The following is an 18,672-nucleotide window of genomic DNA, read 5'->3' on the forward strand; positions in this document are numbered from 1 at the left end:
ACACAGCAAGTATGCAGACCTTCCTTCAGCGTCACTTAGCTCCCAGGTCTTACATTTTCTATACAATAAGGAAAAATTCCTTTTAATTTCCAAGATACTCCAGCTTGTGGTATTTGTATGCTTTCACTTAGTAGATTCATCTCTTGGACTCAAAATTATGTCTTCTGCAAGTAGCCTTATTCAAAAGCTGGAGTTCATACAGATGGTACAGCGGCTGGTTCATTAATATAGCCCAGTTTTCACAATCTGTAGCCATGACTGGTGGCATGCTTTAGAAAATGAGTTTGTTTTATTAAACAATAGTCAGATTTTATATTCTAACTTTTTGCCAAAATCCTTAATTGATATTTTCATTTTCCACATCTCCTTGGTCTCTTTTTTTTTTTTTAACAGCTCTTACACAGTACTGTCTGTGTATAGACTGGAAAGAGTCTTTCATTTCTAACATTACTTAGAAGTTCTTTTTTTTTTTTCAGCTGCTGACTTACTATCAGAATGACTTTTTGAAATTCCTATGTCGTGGGTTTCTTTCTTATTGAGGGTTTGAGTGTGTCACAACTACTGAGTTTTTGCTTATTCATCAGCAGTTGTCAGCAGAGGTAAACTATTCAATTGGAGAGCTGTTCAATATAAAGGAGCTTGCTTACTGATGTGCTTAGCAATACTAGATCACTGTTTTCTCTGTATTTGTTTTTGTGATGGTTATTGCCTTACATAAACTGAGCGGTTTTATTTTTAAACTCTGTTTTATTGGTGTAAAACATTGGGGAGTTTTTTCTTCTGCATGAGAAATGAATGTAGGAAGTTTTTCTTCCTTCCCATTCCACACTTCCTGCACTTCTCCAAAAAGGAGTTGATAGCAAAGAGGGCTGGATTTGGTCAAAGTTGGGGTTTGATTGTACGAAGATAAGGGAGACTGTGATGGATTTCCATTTTATGTTAAAGTAGGTTTGTCCTTTAAGAGTTTCTTGTTGTGAATGGTGTGTGAATGTAATCCATCTGGAGTGCCCTTTGTGGAAACATTGGTGTCAGTGCTAATGAGGAATTAGTTATTGCTTTATTTAAACCCATTTTTGCATACCTCTGTTCAAAAGTTGTCAAGTAAAGCATACCGTTTTGCTTGTTAACTCTGCAACTTCAGCTCTCAAAGCTGCTTGTTGAAGAGTAGCAGCTAAAGGTCACAAATATACAGTTTCATAGAGTTGATTGGATTTTCATATGAATGCAGTTCTAAGTATTTACTAGAATTTCTAAGGCTCTGTATAGCTGAAGTATTTTTCTGGAATAGGTGAGGTAATTAGGCACAGGTGTGGTAAGGCTAATTATCATCCATAGCCGCTGGGCAGTGAGTCTAGCTCCTGTGCTGGAACTTCGTCTCAATTTTTTTCTGAATCATTATATTTTCTTTTTCTAGTAGTTTGAGATGGAGGAGAATAATTAGAATAGAAAAAATGTATATTGGGGAGTATTGTTTATTGTGTTAGTCTAATAAGTGAAAAAAGCACGCATACTTATCTGTCATAGTAGCTAATACAAGTTATAGTTTGGCAGATAGGCTCACCTCCTGAGTTAATGACTGATTATGAATGATGAAATGGTGTCACAGTGAAATTATTATTATGACTATCTCAGTAGGCAGTAAGAGTTGACCATTTAAGATTCTTTGTAGTCTCTTACCCCATTCAGAATATTCCTGTGTCTTAAGCCTAAGTAGCAAGTTGAATATTCTTGAATTAGCTTCTTTGAGTGAAAGTAAAACTTGAAAACAAACTTCTGAGTGTTTGTAGCTTGTAGCACCTGGACTAGACTTCTGCTGTGCAACTCAGTATCACTTAGCATGTAGGCGAATCACATGAACTTTTAGTTTGAGAATATATTGTAAAAATTTAATAGCAAGAATCTGGTTATTTCCTGTTCCTTGAACTATGCATTGCTTAGCAAGTGGGTTTAGCCAGAAATGGTTTCAAACATACTTAAAACTATTTGAAAAAAGTACAGATGCTTTTTTGATGCATTTAATACTTGATGATGCCATCTCTCGTTTCTTATCTGCATATTACTGTTCAAATACTATTTGCATCTTTTAGACTCAGACATTAAACTGGGATATGCTCTTGCTCCAAATTTTACTTCCTATATAGGACTTACATCTGAAATCCAGCTTGTTCTTCCATGCCCTCTGCCACCTTTCACTGTTTTTGGTTTGTTTTTTTTTACTTAACATCTCCATTTAGGGGGCAGTTAGCACTACTTGTCATTCTGAAGAATCTTGAGTGGGTCTCAAACTATGTTTTTACCAAGCCTAAATCTTCACAGCAAAAAAATGAGCTTCCTCACTGAAATGATGAGAGAAGCCTGATGTTCCTATAACAAATGAAGACAAATATCAGAAGGCAGGGTTTTGTCTGTTGGAATATGAACATGAGCAGTTTGCATACAGCATGTGATTAGTCACATGCTTTTGTCAGTAGAGGTGGCATCTGAAATACACAGTTTAATCTCTTTGGAGGATTCTCATCCCTCTCCCACTTCCCTTTCCTGATCACTTTACAGAACTGCATGTGGCTTTGTTGAAATAATACAAAATTAAACAATAACTACTTTGTATAAAATTTTTTATGTTGTGTTTTCTATGTTACTATATAATAAGATTCTCATTTTTACTTGCATGAATCAACGCAATTCTTTCCTTTTATCTATCACCATGTGGTTTTACTCTGAAAAGTGACTAAAAATGCTTGTTCACCAATTTACTTATTGAAATACTGCAAATTTCTAGTTGATCAACTAAATTTTATATTTGAATTAATTGTGGTTTCCAACAGCTAGCTTTTTTCTTTCTTTACACTTGTTAGCAGTGCAGACTCAATTTGTCCGTATAAAGGTATGAACTGGCTTATTTTTCTTGCACATCATCAACATAAATTTTGATTAGTTGTATCTGCATTTGTGTCAAAGAGCAGCTTAGTGCTGTATTTTTAAAAATTCCACGTGAGAAGAAGGAAGCAACCTTCATTTCTAGTGATGAAATGCAAGAATTAAAGAATACTGAAGCTGGATATATAAATGGGTAAGAAAAATGAATTTGTAAATTCAGCCCATCTTGCTATGAAAATTTTTAAGAAATAACAAATAGGAAATCTGCAGTGCTATTTGGCTGTTACCTTGCAGAGTATAGCCACATGTTGCTTTATTATAACTTTTAGAAAAATAACATTTTGTTTTTTTCAGCAAACAGGAGCTTGATTCTTCAGAGGAAACAAAAGAATGCAATAGAAACCAAAATGAAGTTGCATCGGTTGAAAAGACTGAAGAAAATTCATCATTGTCAGATACAGAAAATGTTGCCAATTTGGAACTCCATGATAACAGCACGAAGAAATCTTTGCATGAGAGAGGAACATGTTGTGATTCAGATCATAACAAACAATCGGTAGGCGAGAAACAAAAATGTATTCATGGAGAAAGTGAGTTGAAAACTTGCCAAAGATCAGATGATGTTGTCTTGACTGATCAGACTAAAGTGCAAAACTTGGATAAAATTACTCTTTCAGCAATGAATGCAAAGGACTTAAAGCTAACTTTGGGTGAAGATGTTAGTTTTGAGCAGTTCTTGAGAAAAAGAAATGAACCTGAATCAGTTAGTTCAGACATGAGTGAACAAGGCAGTATTCATTTGGAGCCTTTGACTCCGTCAGAGGTACTAGAGCATGAAGCAACTGAAATTCTTCAGAAAGGTAATGTTGCACCTTCATCAAAGCAAGCTGAACAACTCTCTGAACAAACAGACAAGACTTCTCAAGAAGACAGTCCCAGCAGAATGGAAACAACTGTAAACAAAACAGATGAAAATGAAGCAAGCTGAAATTACATTCATTTTGTTGTGTATTATATATAATGATAGGAACACCATGGACCATTCCTGATGAGTGTGCTCATTGATGCTAATGGTTTGGGGGTTTTTTGAAAGGGAAATTTGACATATGGAGATAATGTGTGTGCACAACTGCATCAAGTAAATTTAGAAAAGGTAATGTGTTTTTAAGTTTATCTGCCTGTTTCTTCTCTCATTTATCTGAATAAACTGAGTTGAAAGGAGGAAAAAAATCTATTTTTGTATCTGGAATAAGATTATTTGCTAGCAAAGAGAAAATTTTAAAAACTCTTTTAATGAAACAGTGGAACTTAGTACGAATTTAGTTCTGATGCTGAAATGAAGCACACTTGTAGCAATGGTTGTTGGTCTGCTGATAGCTGGATAAACACAAGCTTTGGATTTGGTATCACATTCCTGTCTGTAAAAGCATGTAAACAATTATATGAATCTATGCACCTCTGTACAGGTGTAATCCTGCCAGACTGTAGACTTGACTTAAACTTTCAGTGAAAGTGAAAATATTACAATAAAATATATATATTTGTGGGGTTTTCAGTATGCAGACTGTGCAGAAATACCAGACATAATTGTAAAAAGTAGGACATACTGCTAAAAGTACTGTAGCTTTTAGTCTTTTACCATTGTTTTAAATATTCTTAGTGGTAGACCCATAGGAATGGTCTGTAAGGCAAAAACCAAAGTATGGTTTAATGTAAAAATTGTTTTAAGCAAGAAGGAAAACCCCAAACTGGAAGTACCAGCTGGCATGCATTCTGCCATTTAACAGCTGCTACTTGCTAACTCCTAGAAAAAAGGACACAAGAGCGTATACTGTGGGAATGTACAGTTCAGTTTCACAACTTTTTGTAGTCTAAGTTATATTCAAAAAGATAGCTGCTGTTTTTTGTTGGTTTTTTTTTTTATAGTTAGCAGTTAGGTGTAGAAATGAATATGACAGTAGCTTGCTCTTACAACTTCCTTGCTCCATTTGAAACATTCAGAATGTGCTTTTGACCTGGTTTTGTTTTTAATGTGTTAAATGTTTTGAACAGCTGTTAAAGCACTGCTGTAAATTATTCCTTTTTTGAGTAAATATTTGCAACAAAATTTTGTCTTTGTGAATAATTTCACTGCTCAGCTTGAAACTTTGGGCATAATATTGCCACCATTTTATAAAAGATTTGGTAGCAGTTTGCAGGAACAGTTTCATTTTAAACTTTTCATTTTAAAATTGTGAGTTTGATGCTTAAGTGATTTTTTTGTTTGTTTTTAAGAATTAAATGAGCAAGTGCCTATGCATAAGAATATTTTTCTAGCTGTGTATTGTGGTTAGATGTGCTAACTTTTCCAGATTTCATAGAGATATTTTTCTGGACCATCAGCATGCAATTGAAGTTCGCTTTGTCCTTCTATGTTGGCTAGACTTGGCTTCTAAATGAGTCTAATCAGCAACAGCATTAACATATAGAGACCATCCTGCTTGTTGTTGAAACCTCTAAATAAACCACTTTTCAAAATTGCTTAAGACTGAAGAGTCACATGAATTAAATTTTAAATTGCTCCTTACTTTTCATCCATGCAGATGAAATCCATGCCTTTTAAAAGAAAAGTGGAATGACTTACATGGTCATAGCTCTTCAGCTTAAAGAGTTCCAAATAAATTAAAAACAGACAAAAAAAAAAACCTCAGAACAGTAAGTGGCAATATTCTTCTCTCCTTTAAAATTGTAGTGAAATTGTTAATTTGAGGTGTTATTAACAGGTCTGTTGTCTTCATGCATGAAGACATGAGGGAATATAAAATACAGCATCCTAAGAAGGATAGTTCAAAGGAGTAAGCCAGCTATGGAACTTCTTGTGTATGTTACTGAAGCAGCTCATGAGTGCATATAAACATTGATTTTACGTGCCAATTAAATATTTTGAAAAATTTGAATGTGGTGTTGGAAAAGACTAACTTCAAGTGGAACCACTTCCATGATACTTGCTTGTAACATCCTCACATTTGTCTTTTATGCAATTACATTTTTAAAATATTTGCCATTTTAATAATATGAACTTGGATGAAAACAGTTTGAATGCCCCATACTTTTAAGAATATGTGGAAAATGAAACTGAGACTGGAAAAACCTGAGTATTTGACAGAAATATATGTGAATTCTCAGACACTCAATATGTAGAGGGTTGTTTATTTCAGTCTGTGTGGAGAATGCATATACATTACAACAGTAATGTTAGGTCTAAAACTGCCCAGATGTTTAACATCTGAAATAGCAACCCTTCCAAATGGAGCAAGAGAGTACTAGATAGTTTTGTAGCAAGACCATCAGACTGTTTAAATAGACCATTAAATTGTATAATGAAAGCAGTGGTATGCTGTTTTTGTGAAGAACGAAAAATGTATTTGTTTTTCCTATCTGAAGAAATCTGTTATCTTAACACTGCAGGAAATTGCATAATTATGAAAATTAATCCCTTTCCTGTATTCTGTTGGTTCTTGGAGCAAAGCTAAATAGATGCTTTTGGCTTAAGTCAAAGATAATTTACACTGACTACATTTGACTTATTTGTATGTAACTGCACATAACTCATTTTTTCGGTTGTTTCTGTGTCGTGTGAAAGGTTTTTTTTTTTTATTTTTCAGCCATCATCAGTTCTTTCTCTGTGCCACCTTTCTCTTTGAACTTAGGAGAACGTTTGAGCTCATTTACATTGCCTTGCAAAAAAAAATTAACTTCAATTTAATTCTCAGTGTCCACACTAGAATATATGTTTAATTTCTGGAGAGATTAACAATATTTACTTGAATTATAATTTCATATTGGGTAATAACTTAGTATTTTTGAAAAAGATACATGCTGTGTGCACATTAGCTTTGTTTCTGTTCAGTTGAAAACTACTGAAAATCAGTAGCTTATGGTCATTTGGTGCTTCCTCAAGTGCAGTGAATGCCTCAGTTTGTCTTGCACAGTTTGGGCAAAAAAATACTGCTTTTGGACTAATTTGTAGAGGATTGTAGACAAATTCCTATTGTTTCAGGGGGCGAAAGCATTGCCAGAAGAGGAATAGGCACAGTATACCCAACAGCTGCAAGTTGTGAAGCTATTGGATGCGAGTCTATTCACTTTTTATGGCTGGATCTCCAGAGATGTTACAGGTTCTGTATATTTCAATCAACTGTTGTCACTAAAGGTAGAATTTTAAGTATGGTCTTTGCATCTTTCAGTGTAAAGGCTTTAAAACGTGTAATACAACTTCCACTGTTTGCGTACATGAAACGTGTTTATAGCAATAAGCAAATTCACAGTATTTGGTTTATTGCATATTGCAGCATCTTACTGCAGAAGTTACAGAAGACTAATTCTAAATATGAATTCTGAATTCAAACGTTATTTGCATAGGATTTCTAAAGATTAAAAACTAGTCTACAACCCTGGAAAATGTTAATCACTCACACTTTAATCTATATTTACTTCATATATGAAATCTCATTACTACATGAATCTGAGACAGTATGGAGGGATGTGAAATGTAGCTTAAGTAATTAAGAAGAAATCAGCCCCAAAGGAAACTTCTAGAAAAACTGAAGCTGGTGGAGGGTAAGTGGTGGAGGAATAAGAAGTCTTAACCACGCCGAACCGTTACTGCATGTGCACAAATTTTGCTTTGCAGAAACATGCTTGTATTTATAGGCATACACTGAAAACAATTGGGTTTCATTTTCCCTGATGTAGATGAAGAAATGAAAGAAGAAAGATCTTTTTTTGATTATGTTAAAAAGAAGGTAGGTTTCAACAACAGTCCTTATATTCTTTAGAGCAAAAACTTATCTACAACATTGTAAAACTGCCACTGTACTTGATTTAGGTGTTCTGTTGATCTAAGTGTGCTCTTGGTTAGGTGCGCCAACCCGATTCCATCTCTACTGTCCATGTAGGTAAGTTTGATCAGTCAGGTTGAGCTCATGAGGCTACTAAAGGACTCTGGGAAACATTTCTGTCTGTTTGAGAATTATGTCTCTAAAAACACTTAAGAGGCTTGTGCATTTCTGTCAGGAGAAAGCTGATCCTTCTGACTGTTATTGCCAGTAGACACTATTACAGGTAAGAGAAAATGTATTCCTTGTTGAAATTAAACCAAAACAGAATTCTGCATGAAAGCCAATGTCTCTTCCTCAACTGTGAGATAGCACTGAGTGATTTAACTGCACAAGGGAATTGGTGTTTGGCATTGGTGTCTTCAAAGCTGTTAAGCTGTGACCTCTTACTGCTGTTTGTATTCTGGCAGTAAAAAAATGTATTTTCTCTCTTCTCACATCATGTGTAGTTTATATTAATGTATTTGTTATTCAGTGTTTGCATGCTGCTTAGAAATGCATTGTTTGAGAGGGGTTACAATCTACTTGCACTTCTGTGAGTGCTTCTTGATAGTATCTCTTACATCATTTTGTATTGAGCATTCAATTCTGTGAAATAAAGAGGTGGAGGAGGAACAGTGATAAAGTACTTTAAAAGTTGTTCTCCTGCTTATCCCAAGATAGTGAGTAAAAATATATCCACCCTGAACTTCAGCCTCTGTGCAGTAACAGCTGCATTCTCTTCTTTTGTAGGTGGTGCTCAGGCTGCTAGGAATTTCACTGAACAGAATCTCCAGAGAAAATACAAAGCAGCAAATGATTGGTGTGTCAAGATGCCTCATTGCAATAAAAGATCAATAAGCTGCAGCATGGAAACTGTACTGTGAGTGGAATACAGAATATGTAGGGAAAATTGCTTCTGCTTTTAGTGTTTTAGTTATTGTAAGCAGAGGTCTCCCTGAAGAAACATTAGATTCTGTGAAGCTTCTGACCAAACTGTTTATCAGCGGCTTCATAGCACAAAGAAAGTTGACTTGAATGTAGTCTGATATTCACCAATTAGGTAACGATCAGTGATTATTCTGAAATCAGATAATTCCTGTCTGTCAAGCTGAATATATTTTACTGCCAAATCTTCTGGGTAGGTAAAAAGTGCTTTCTACATCTCATCCATGGCTTCTACATCTCATCATAGGCTATCTGCCTTTTATTTAATATGCTGCAAAAAATAGGGAGTCGAAAACTACATTTGTTGGAGACCATATTAAGCCAGCACTGACTTCTTTATTCGTACAGCACCTAGAATTTTAGAGATGCTATAAACAACAGTTTCACTTGCATGGCATTCTCCTAATGTAGGAAATGGACTTTCACTCCTGTGCTTTTTACACAACCATATCTTTATTTCTCTGCCATCAGTTTAAGAATGTATATAGTTGTGTGTAATCAATTTAACAAAGCTGAAATATCACCAAGGAGGTTTAGAAAGAAGAAATAGTTCTAGGTTATAGAGTTAATATTCACCAATTTCATGGGATCTCTCTTAATACCCCACCCTCCTGAATACTCTGCCAGATCAGTTCCAAGATCAGGAATGTACTGAGCCTCACTGGGGAAAGAATTTTTATTTTGTTGATGGCTGATAATCCAGGGAACCAACGTTCAAAGGTAGAGATATTAAAGAAAAACAAGGAAAAAGAGATCTCACTCACTGCAACGGTAGTTAGAACACTGATTGTACAGCACATAATCAGACTTTCCTATACAAGTGGAAGCTCTAGAGGAAGTTACTGAAGCTGAAAACAAGTGAAAGAAAAGCAAATTAAAACATGAATTTCACAACAGCATCCTTTAAAATTCCGGTGGGTTCTGTGGCAGATGCTTGTATTTTTCCATTCACATCATCAGCAAGCTTTATGTTATAGGTTGTGCATGACTAGAAAAACTAACATGTAAAAGGAGATCAAAGAAAATTACAGAAGAACTTTATTCTGCACATAATTGTGCTAATAAACTTATTTCACTAGGAACATGGATGTGTAAGGAAAGATTCCCAATGCATGTACCAAGTTTGAACAAAGATGTTCAAGAGTCATTCTGCTGATTGCAGAAAGCCTCTGTCTCTGCATGTGCTGTTAAGGTGAAGCAGGCAAGCCATTACTGTGGTGTAGAGAGATGGCTATGGTAGATGCCTATGGAGCAATAGCTTACTAATCTTTGCACCCTTTCACAGGCAATTAGAATATGAGGTGAGGTAAATGAGTTTGCAAGGTTAACCAGCTGCATTTGTGAAATGGAGATACATTTAACTAGATGCGATTTCATATGTGAGAGCTAGAGTCTCTACAGGCAATCCAGGCAGTGATTTCTCCTATTACCAGAGGAGCAAGAGGGTTTTCTTTTTTTTTAACAACCCAATATATTTTTCAAAGTATGACCAAAAATCTGGATTGAACTCTCTAAGGCTCATCTAATTCAGTAATGAGCTAAGACTGCTTGGTATGCAGTAGCTGTACTGATGATTGCGTCTGTAACTGCAGCAACAATATAGAGCAAAATTGAAAATGGGAGTAATTGGACCACCTTCAGCTTTGAAAAGCTCTTTGCAAAAGAGTAGAGACAGCAACTGTAAAATACTCTGATTTTCCTAAACTTGTATTCAAGAGTCTTGTTGTCAATGAAACATGATAGGTTTATTAAATATGCTGTAGAATACTGCATGAGAAGGTTGCTTATCCCGTTCAATTTTTCTCCTTAATTTCAGCTGTATGTATGCTACTGCAGCTTCAGAACATCTGGGTACAGCAGTTTTTTTCTTTTCTGCACCTGCAAGTGTAAGTACACACATAAACAAAAAAGAAATTAAATCTTTCACAGAGCCAGAGAGAGGGGAAAAAAAACCCACAAAAAAAACACCAACCAGTAAGCCATGAAGCTCAGGGGAGCAGTATGACAAGTGCTGAGCTGTAAACAAGCTTGAGAGGGATTTAATTCTTATGACAAGCGCCAGTGGTAGCATCTCACATGGACTCAGCATATGCACACATTTCAGAGGAGGAATCACAGAGGACTTAATGCAAATGTAAAAAAGCTTAAAGCACAGCAGCCTGTGCTGCTCTAAAAATAACCTCACAAATCAGGATGAGCTAGGGTTGTAATTATCTTGATTTTTCAGAATTTTGCTTGTAAGAGAGTTTCTGGTTTACACTCACACTGTGATTAGACTTCATAACCCAAACTACAAATGCTTTGGGGCACGGATTTTGTTACAGGCCAAGTATAAGACCTAATTAGGTGGTATTTTAATGGTGATAGTAGAATATAAAGGCTCAGTAACAGCTTCTGTACTCAGTTTTAAAGAAGCTTATTTTAGGTCGGAAGCTTTTCGTTGTTGTTGTTTGTGAAGGTAGGAGAACTAAGATGTAATTTGGTATCCAGATTAAATTTTAAAAGCATCTAATGCACACTTATTCCCTAATTACGGTCATGTCTTTTCTCTTTCAAATATGCTTGTAACTACCTTGTTACTTCAGCAGCATTCTGAAAAGTACAGGTTGCAAACCATAACCCGCAGTCTGTACACAGGCAGATTTCCCCACGGCAATTGATCAGTTTGTGCTGCAAGACACAGCCAGTTTTCACATAACCTTCAGGCAGGTTTGAGATGAGTAGCATGCTCCCTGTGCTCCAGCTGCTACACAGCTTTGACTCATTTACAAAAACAGAGCTGTGCTCTATTCACCTTAGATCTTCTTCAATCAAGCTGTTTTCACAGATTCAGGGAGTTGTAGAGGTTGGAAAGGACCTCTGGAAATCATCTAGTCCAACCCCTTGGTAAAGCAGGTTCCTTGCAGTAAATTTCTTTTCTGCTTTCCTCAGTCTTCCATTAATTAGATTAAGTTTACTAGAAAAGGGTTAATAATCCCTGGGGGTGTGGTTTTTGATTGTCTGTAGGCTGAGTTAAATTCTGCTGCGTTGGATTGTAATTAGCTAAAATGCTTTATAATCATCATTCAGATTTCCTAGCAAAAACAGGCAATATTTAGAAAAAGAGTCTCTTGGACCAATCTTTCTTGCTCACACTGATTGACAACTGGCTGTAAAATATCAATTACCAAAGTACTATTGTTTTTTAAAAAATTGGACTTTAAATACAGTTTTAAATCAGTTGATACTGGTATTTTTGAATGAGATTTTTTCACAACTGGAAATTGGGTGTGCAAATTACCCTTCATTTCATAGAATCATCAAAGTTGAAAAACACTCTGAGATCATCCAGTCCAACCGTCCATTTACCACCAGTATTTCCCCCCAAACCATGTCCCTTAGTACAGCAGTTATTTGTATAATGTAAATAAGCCTTCAGCTTTGACCACCACATCACGATGATGACTGAGTTGATAGTTTGAGCTCAAGGAAATCCAGAAGGCTCTCTCCTTTCTTATCTAAAAGACAGTGCATTCCACTTAACCCGCTAAGGGTTGTATCTTGAACTACTTCTTTGATGGAGAATTCACTTGTTGCCCCTCAGTGGGTTACTGTTTTGATGACTCCAGCTCGTAGCAGTGACTCTCCATCCCATCACTGTTAATGACATGATCCAGGAAACTGTCATCTTTGGCCTCATATTGGTTCAACAGTTCCTGACAAATTCTTGTACAGTGTTCTTTCTGTTCCTGGGAGAGCATCTGTGGGACCCACATGATGCAAACATTGTGATATTCCAGCATTACTCCCATCCTTCCCAATGCGTTGAAGCTGATACTCAACTCTGTACACAGTTCCCTGGTCATAATGCAGATGAACTGATTCTAATGCTCTTCCTTTTGTGGTGTGACAACTGTTCATGACTGTGTGGAACATGGTTTGTGTTTCACATTGCTGTTATCACTGCAGAAAAGCACCACCCACCACCTCACATCCATTGCTTGCTCTCCATAAACGCTCAGTAAATGTCAATGAATGTCAGTGAATGCTTTTTTTCTACATAGAGGAATTCAGTTCCACCCCTTTGCTTCATATGTGCTTCCATGGCAGACACCATTCTGTCAGACTGCCCCTTCCTGCCATCTGTTGCACAGTAACAAAATGTGACAGAATATTGGTGGGAAGGTTCAGCCTCTACTGCCATGCCACCAACATCCACCTCTGGCATTGTAGGTCAATGTGGTAAAATAGAAGGCACTTCTTTCAGAGCAGCACTTCTGTAATAGAAGCTCACTTTGTTTTGAAGTTAATGTTATAATGATTTGCAAAACTATAAATGAGCATCATCATTTAGGAACCTGGAATTATTTGCCTTACTTAATACAATTTCCTGACAGCAGCCATGTATGGGAGAAGAGCAAAAAAAAACAAAAAAAAACCCCTTTGATTTATAGTGGGGGACAAATTTTCTATAAATAGGACGAATATCCGATTCTTTAAGAGAGTCACCTTTTATTGTTGTTAATGAAAAAAGGCTAATTGAACTTTGACTTTGCATGCTTCATTACTGAACCTTGCTGACTATTCTAGTGCTATAACCAAAAACAAAGAAAGAGCAAGCTGCCAGTTTGTATAGCTACTTCAGGTAACTTACAATTTTAATCATGCTTGTGCTAAACTTATTAAGAGTGAGACTACTAGTTGTCCTTTGGCTGCATATATTCATCCAAATACTTAGAATGCTGAAGTACTGAGCTTCTACGAAAGAGATTTCACTTAGTAAAAGCCAGAGACTCAGTCTGCATGAAGATCACAATTACCAGAAAACAAATTTATCCTAAACTCACATGCTGGGTTTAAACTGCACTACATTAATTTCAACCCTCTGTGGATGCATAGGCCAAACATCAGTAACCTGCAAGATTTGTTAAAGGCTTTACTATCCTAATTCACACTGGAGTATTTTAATGACAGCTGTTAAAATTCTCAGACTTCACATCCATATTCCCTTCCTCGCAGACACCTGTAATGGTTTTCATCTGTTTTCTTTGTTATTCCCTCTGCTCATTTAAATGTAATGTAGGTTTCTCATCACTCCAAGTGGATTAACTTTTATATAAATTACTGAAATGCACAGATGCAGGCGTGTGCACACATATCCCTGAAGAGTAAAGGATAGAATTTTGGTCTGGAATGTACAGTGGGCTAAGAAAAAAACAGTGCAAAAATCCTTATGTCTGTCTTTAAAACTTTAAAGCAAAACTTCTTTTGCATGGCCAGTAAGGTGTGGCCTTCTGAAGCTTCTCCTGAGGTTTCTTTTTTCCCTATCTGTTCAAAAATAAATGCTGCTATAGAATTGAAGAAATTCATTCCATTTACACTGTTGGTGTTTTACTGCTTACCACAGGGCCTTTCCTCCTCCCTTTCAGTCCACCCCATTTACAGTTTATGATAGGTAGAATCATGGCTTTGCTAACTTTTTCATGGGATGGATTGACCATATTTGGAGGATATTGTATTTCCTTAAGGTTTTATTCATTGTCAGGACCTTTATTCTGCAAATAATGTGTTAATGAGAAGCACAATTGAGTGTTTTAATGTGATATCTGATTGAGATTCCTATTAAACCTGCCTTGATTCATCTCCTGTTTAGGCAGTTCAGGGTGCCAGCCTTATACTTGCACTTGAGTTAACTCACAAACAGCTTGGGCACAGTGTTTGGTAAAACTGAGGCAGGGCTTCTGAACAGTCTGAAACTGGTGTTAAACCGTGTAAACTTTTCTACTGTCACAGCTGTGTTTCTTACAACACCTCACTCTTCACATTTGTGAAGTACATGCTGGTGCTGTACAGTTGGACTCCGCTGTGTGAGACCAGCTGAGATGTAGTCATTAAGAATCTAATCTACAGAAGACACATGCTGCAATATTGGTCGAATTCAATTTTAGTTGAAAATCAGGCTTGTTATGTATCTCATAATAATATGTATCAAATCCCTTACTCACTGAGCAGGGAGCAAAAGAATAACTTAAGGTGGGTGAATATTATCTGCTCTCTGCAAACACTCCTCCCAAATCAGCGGTGTTGCCCACTTAGCTGAAAGAAAAATCTACTGGCATGAAGGCTCTGGACATTGGGTTTGCTTTTATAGCCCACACGTGAAGCTGGTAGGCTTCAGTTCATCAGACAAGCGTAGCTTTAAGGATAAAGTGGTACTCTGCACTTGGATGAAGATGTGGTCCTTGTAGTTGCTGACGAGGATTGGGATAATGTGAGTCTTAGGTAGTGATGTAGTGGTCTGAGGAAAAAACAGTAAGGCAAAAATGTAAAATATTCCCCTAGAACAAAACCAATTCTATTTTGTTTTGTCTTGATTTTAGCTAGTTAGAGAACTAGAAATAACATCCTGCTATTAGAACTATGTAACTTGGCTTTTTAACTCCAACACTTTGTCATCTTACAGAAAGCCATTATCTGACATACCTTAAAAGCAAAGAAGAGCGTGTACAGTACCTAATAATAAAAAAATGTTGCTGTTTTTAGTAGACACAGACCTGTAAATAAAATATTACCCATGCATTGTTTAATGTGTCAAAATACTATTTAATGAGAAAAGGTATGTAGAATGCACAGAGCAGGGTAAAGCAGCTTCTAATACCTTCATTGCTGCCTGTCAGAAGATGACAGTCCTATCAGTAAATAAATGAGCCTGAAGGAATAAATAGACAGCTTATAGAAATTGCCTTCAGAGTGATCTCTAAACAGAGAAGATGCAGTTTAAGCTTGCAAATTTCAGTGCAGTTTCTTTGGCAATAGCAATATTCAAATATCTGAGGTGTCAAAAAATGTTTCCCTCTTTCTATTCTGTAGTTTGGGATTTGCAGTGGTTTTTTTTTTAATTATTATTATTTTTTATTTTTATCTTCATTAAATATTAGTTCTGTCCATTGAAAAATTGTTTAGCCACAAACATTATTCTGATCTGTAGAATTCAATCTGCTAATGACACTTCTCACATATACACTCGTTGGGGTTTTTTTCTTTCAGAATTCATGGGCCTCTTTGTCTTCTTTGAGGCGTATTGGAGCACTACCATGAACAAAGTGCTGATGTGGCCACTGGACGTGGTTCTGGGGTTTCAGCATAATGTTTTTGAGGCTCATTCCAATAATAAATTACTATTTGATTGGTGATTCTGCTAACATATGGCAAATACAAATTGTTTTTTCATAGTATAAGCAACATAGCTTCCATTAGATCTCTGCTAAGACTAAAGAGCAGTAAATTGCTAATAACCCAATTATTCATTTGATGTATTTTCTGTTGAATTATTTAACACCTTCTTTTCTATCTTAACATATAATCTACTTTAGAAATACCACTACTGATCAGGTTACCAAATTTTAAATCATATGTTCAGATTCATTTATTTAAAATCTGTGATGTTTACCTGAGAAGCAATAAAGGCAGACTCAATTTCTGATAAATTAATGCATGAATATTAATATCGCAGATGTTTTTTAAAGTGCTTGCCAAAACTGATGATGTTTAAACCAGGACATTTGGCAAAAACAAAGCAAGAAGCTCATGAAAGTATCTGTATAGGAACAATAGTTTTCTGACTTCTAACAGCTTAATTCTTTATAGATTTGGAAGTAAAGTTTGCTTTGCTGATAGCTTGTTGAGCTGTGAATTCTTGATTGTGCACCTTATCCTGTGCTTTCAGGAGAGTGCTCACTGCTGTACGGAGCAAACATGAGCAAAGGTTGAAAGCATGAAGTATGAAGAACGTGTAGCCATAGTGTTCCTCAGAAGTAAGAGTCTATCTCACTTTGCTATGCACACTTTGCAAGGCAAAATCTCTGTTTAATGGTTAAGGATAGAAGTTTGAGACATGGAGAAGGAGGGAGCAGGAGAAAGGGTGGCAGTTTATTTTAAAAGACATATTAAAACCTGTACTTAGTTTGTGTCTGTTTTGTACCATTCAAATTAGCTAAATGGTGGTGCATTTGTTCTAATGTACTTACCCAAGCAATCTGTCTGCTAGTTGCTAGTTTTTACTTACAGATTGAATTTTGGTGCCATCATCTGTTGAGAATGTATAATGGCAACATGGGCTGGTGGATCCTGAAACATCTCAGATTACACTGCATTGCTTGTTGCATGTTTTGCATGTAACTTCAATTCTTGTACTCATAGAAAGGCCTTATATATGCTGTTTTTAAAATATATATATTTATATATATTTATATATACTCTGTAGCAGTCATTGTCTTTTGGGTTGGTTATCACACATGAAAACCGAAAGCAGAAGTTTTACAAGGTGATGAATGGGACAAGGTGAACTACATAATAGTGTCTCTAAGTTGTGTTTTTGTAGCCACTTTGTCAAAAACAGTCTTTTCTGAAATTCTGCAGAAAGATTGTGTGTTGTAGTTTGGAAACTTCTTTCTGTTTTGTTTTGGTGAAGAGTTTCATGAACAAAACTATTTGAGCACAGTTAACACTGACTTAATTCTTCAGCTTTAGAAACTGGAGCTAAAGCTTCCATCTACTTTTCTGGGAGTATTCTGTGTTCTCCTCAATAATAGCAATTACAGAAAGAGATATGAGTAGTTTCTTTGCATTTAAATTCAGAAGATCATCCAGAGACAAGAAGGTTCAATGTGAGTCTTAATTGCTGGCAGTAGATGCATAGAGTGCATCAAACTTCTCTAGCTGTGATCTGAGGTGATAGGAAGGTTCCTTTTTATATATGTAGAATATGTAATAATGAATATGGTCATTGTCATTGGGTGATGAACTTCTTTCCATTCATCACTTCATTCTCAGCCTCAGTTACCAATTTTCTTCATATTTGATGAAGAACAATTCAGACCTAAATTCCTGAAGTTTGAGTGAAAGTCTGTGTCTGAGTTGACTGTATTTGGGTAAAAGTCAGTACCTCACCTTCAGGCAGACATATCTGGCAGGTGTATCTGCTTCTCTTCGTTGGCAGTAGTATGAGCTCAGACAGACTCAGCTGGAAATGCTACAATAGTGATTTGAGCTTTGCTAAAAATGGCTCATGTGTAATATCTCCGTGTTGTCACAAAAGAAACTCCATGATGAATATCTACAAAATCCTACCAAAATAAATAATCTACAAAATATGTGTTATAACTCAGTGAAAGGTCTGTGCTGCACTTTAAGCTGCGCAGGTGAACTCAAAACTTGTCACTTTTTTTTGCACTCTCTTAATCTTCCTGTTTATTCTGTGCTTCATTAAAGTCAATCTCTGCAGGACAAACTGTCACTCAGGCTGGGCCTGTCCTGCTGCTCGCAGCCTCTGGGGAGCACCCTTCATCCTGATAAATGGTCTATGAGGAGAGCACATGTCAGAGAGAAACCCTCTGCAAAGCTAAATAGATTAGTCTCTTCCCTCTGAATGGTCTCAGTGGAATGCAGCAGGCACAATCGTTAAAGCAGATTTAGAATAAGACACTGAGTTTGGAAAGATACAGATTGGTTCTAGTAAATTTTTAAAGGGAAAACTTGCAGCATGAAGCTTTCACCACCAGAACAGACACTGTGTTGGCCCAGCAGAAAGAAATTGTTCTTGTTGGCTTTTTCATGGAGTTTTTGCTTCACTGGAAATCGGGGTGACCTCAGTTATTTTACAACACTGGCTCTATTTTTTCATCTGGTACTTAGTGAGCTGCTGCGTTTGGTCTAAAGGAATATGCCTTTAGTTAGGATAAGCTTAGCCAGGCCTCTCAATTCTTAGTGTCAATACTTTTACTATCACATCCCTTTTCCTGTATTACTGAGTTGGAATGGAGAAGAAGGGCTTTCAGAGCTTTTCCCCTCCTCTGTTTGTGTCCCGAGCAGCCTTTTCTCTTAGCAGAAGTTTCCATTTCTCTGCTCTTGTGATTATTCACCAATTTTGCAGATGTTTGGTAATTAAAAAAAAAATAAAAAAAAAAATTGGTAATTAAAAAAAAACGAGTTTCAAAATATGCATGTTGAAAAC

General features: G+C 36.2%; 1 protein-coding gene across 12 annotated transcripts in view; it reads left to right on the plus strand.

Moving 5' to 3' along the window:
- The window catches only part of ZNF280D (zinc finger protein 280D), a 64,114-nt gene that overhangs the window by 40,553 nt on the left and 4,889 nt on the right, over window positions 1-18,672 (plus strand). For 6 of the 12 annotated variants that reach the window (XM_090148817.1, XM_090148814.1, XM_090148816.1 and 3 more), the window contains 3 exons: window positions 3,232-8,616; window positions 10,498-10,567; window positions 16,387-16,474. In XM_090148817.1, the coding sequence (XP_090004943.1) occupies window positions 3,232-3,865 (634 nt within the window). In that variant the 3' untranslated portion in view covers window positions 3,866-8,616; window positions 10,498-10,567; window positions 16,387-16,474. Of the gene's footprint in view, window positions 1-3,231; window positions 8,617-10,497; window positions 10,568-16,386; window positions 16,475-18,672 lie in introns of those variants that run through there. The other 6 variants (XM_090148815.1, XM_090148812.1, XM_090148813.1 and 3 more) reach the window with 6 other exon arrangements.

The sequence above is a fragment of the Phasianus colchicus genome, chromosome 12 (genome assembly GCF_987193195.1).
Source record: "Phasianus colchicus chromosome 12, bPhaCol1.hap1.1, whole genome shotgun sequence".
Lineage (NCBI taxonomy): Eukaryota > Metazoa > Chordata > Aves > Galliformes > Phasianidae > Phasianus > Phasianus colchicus.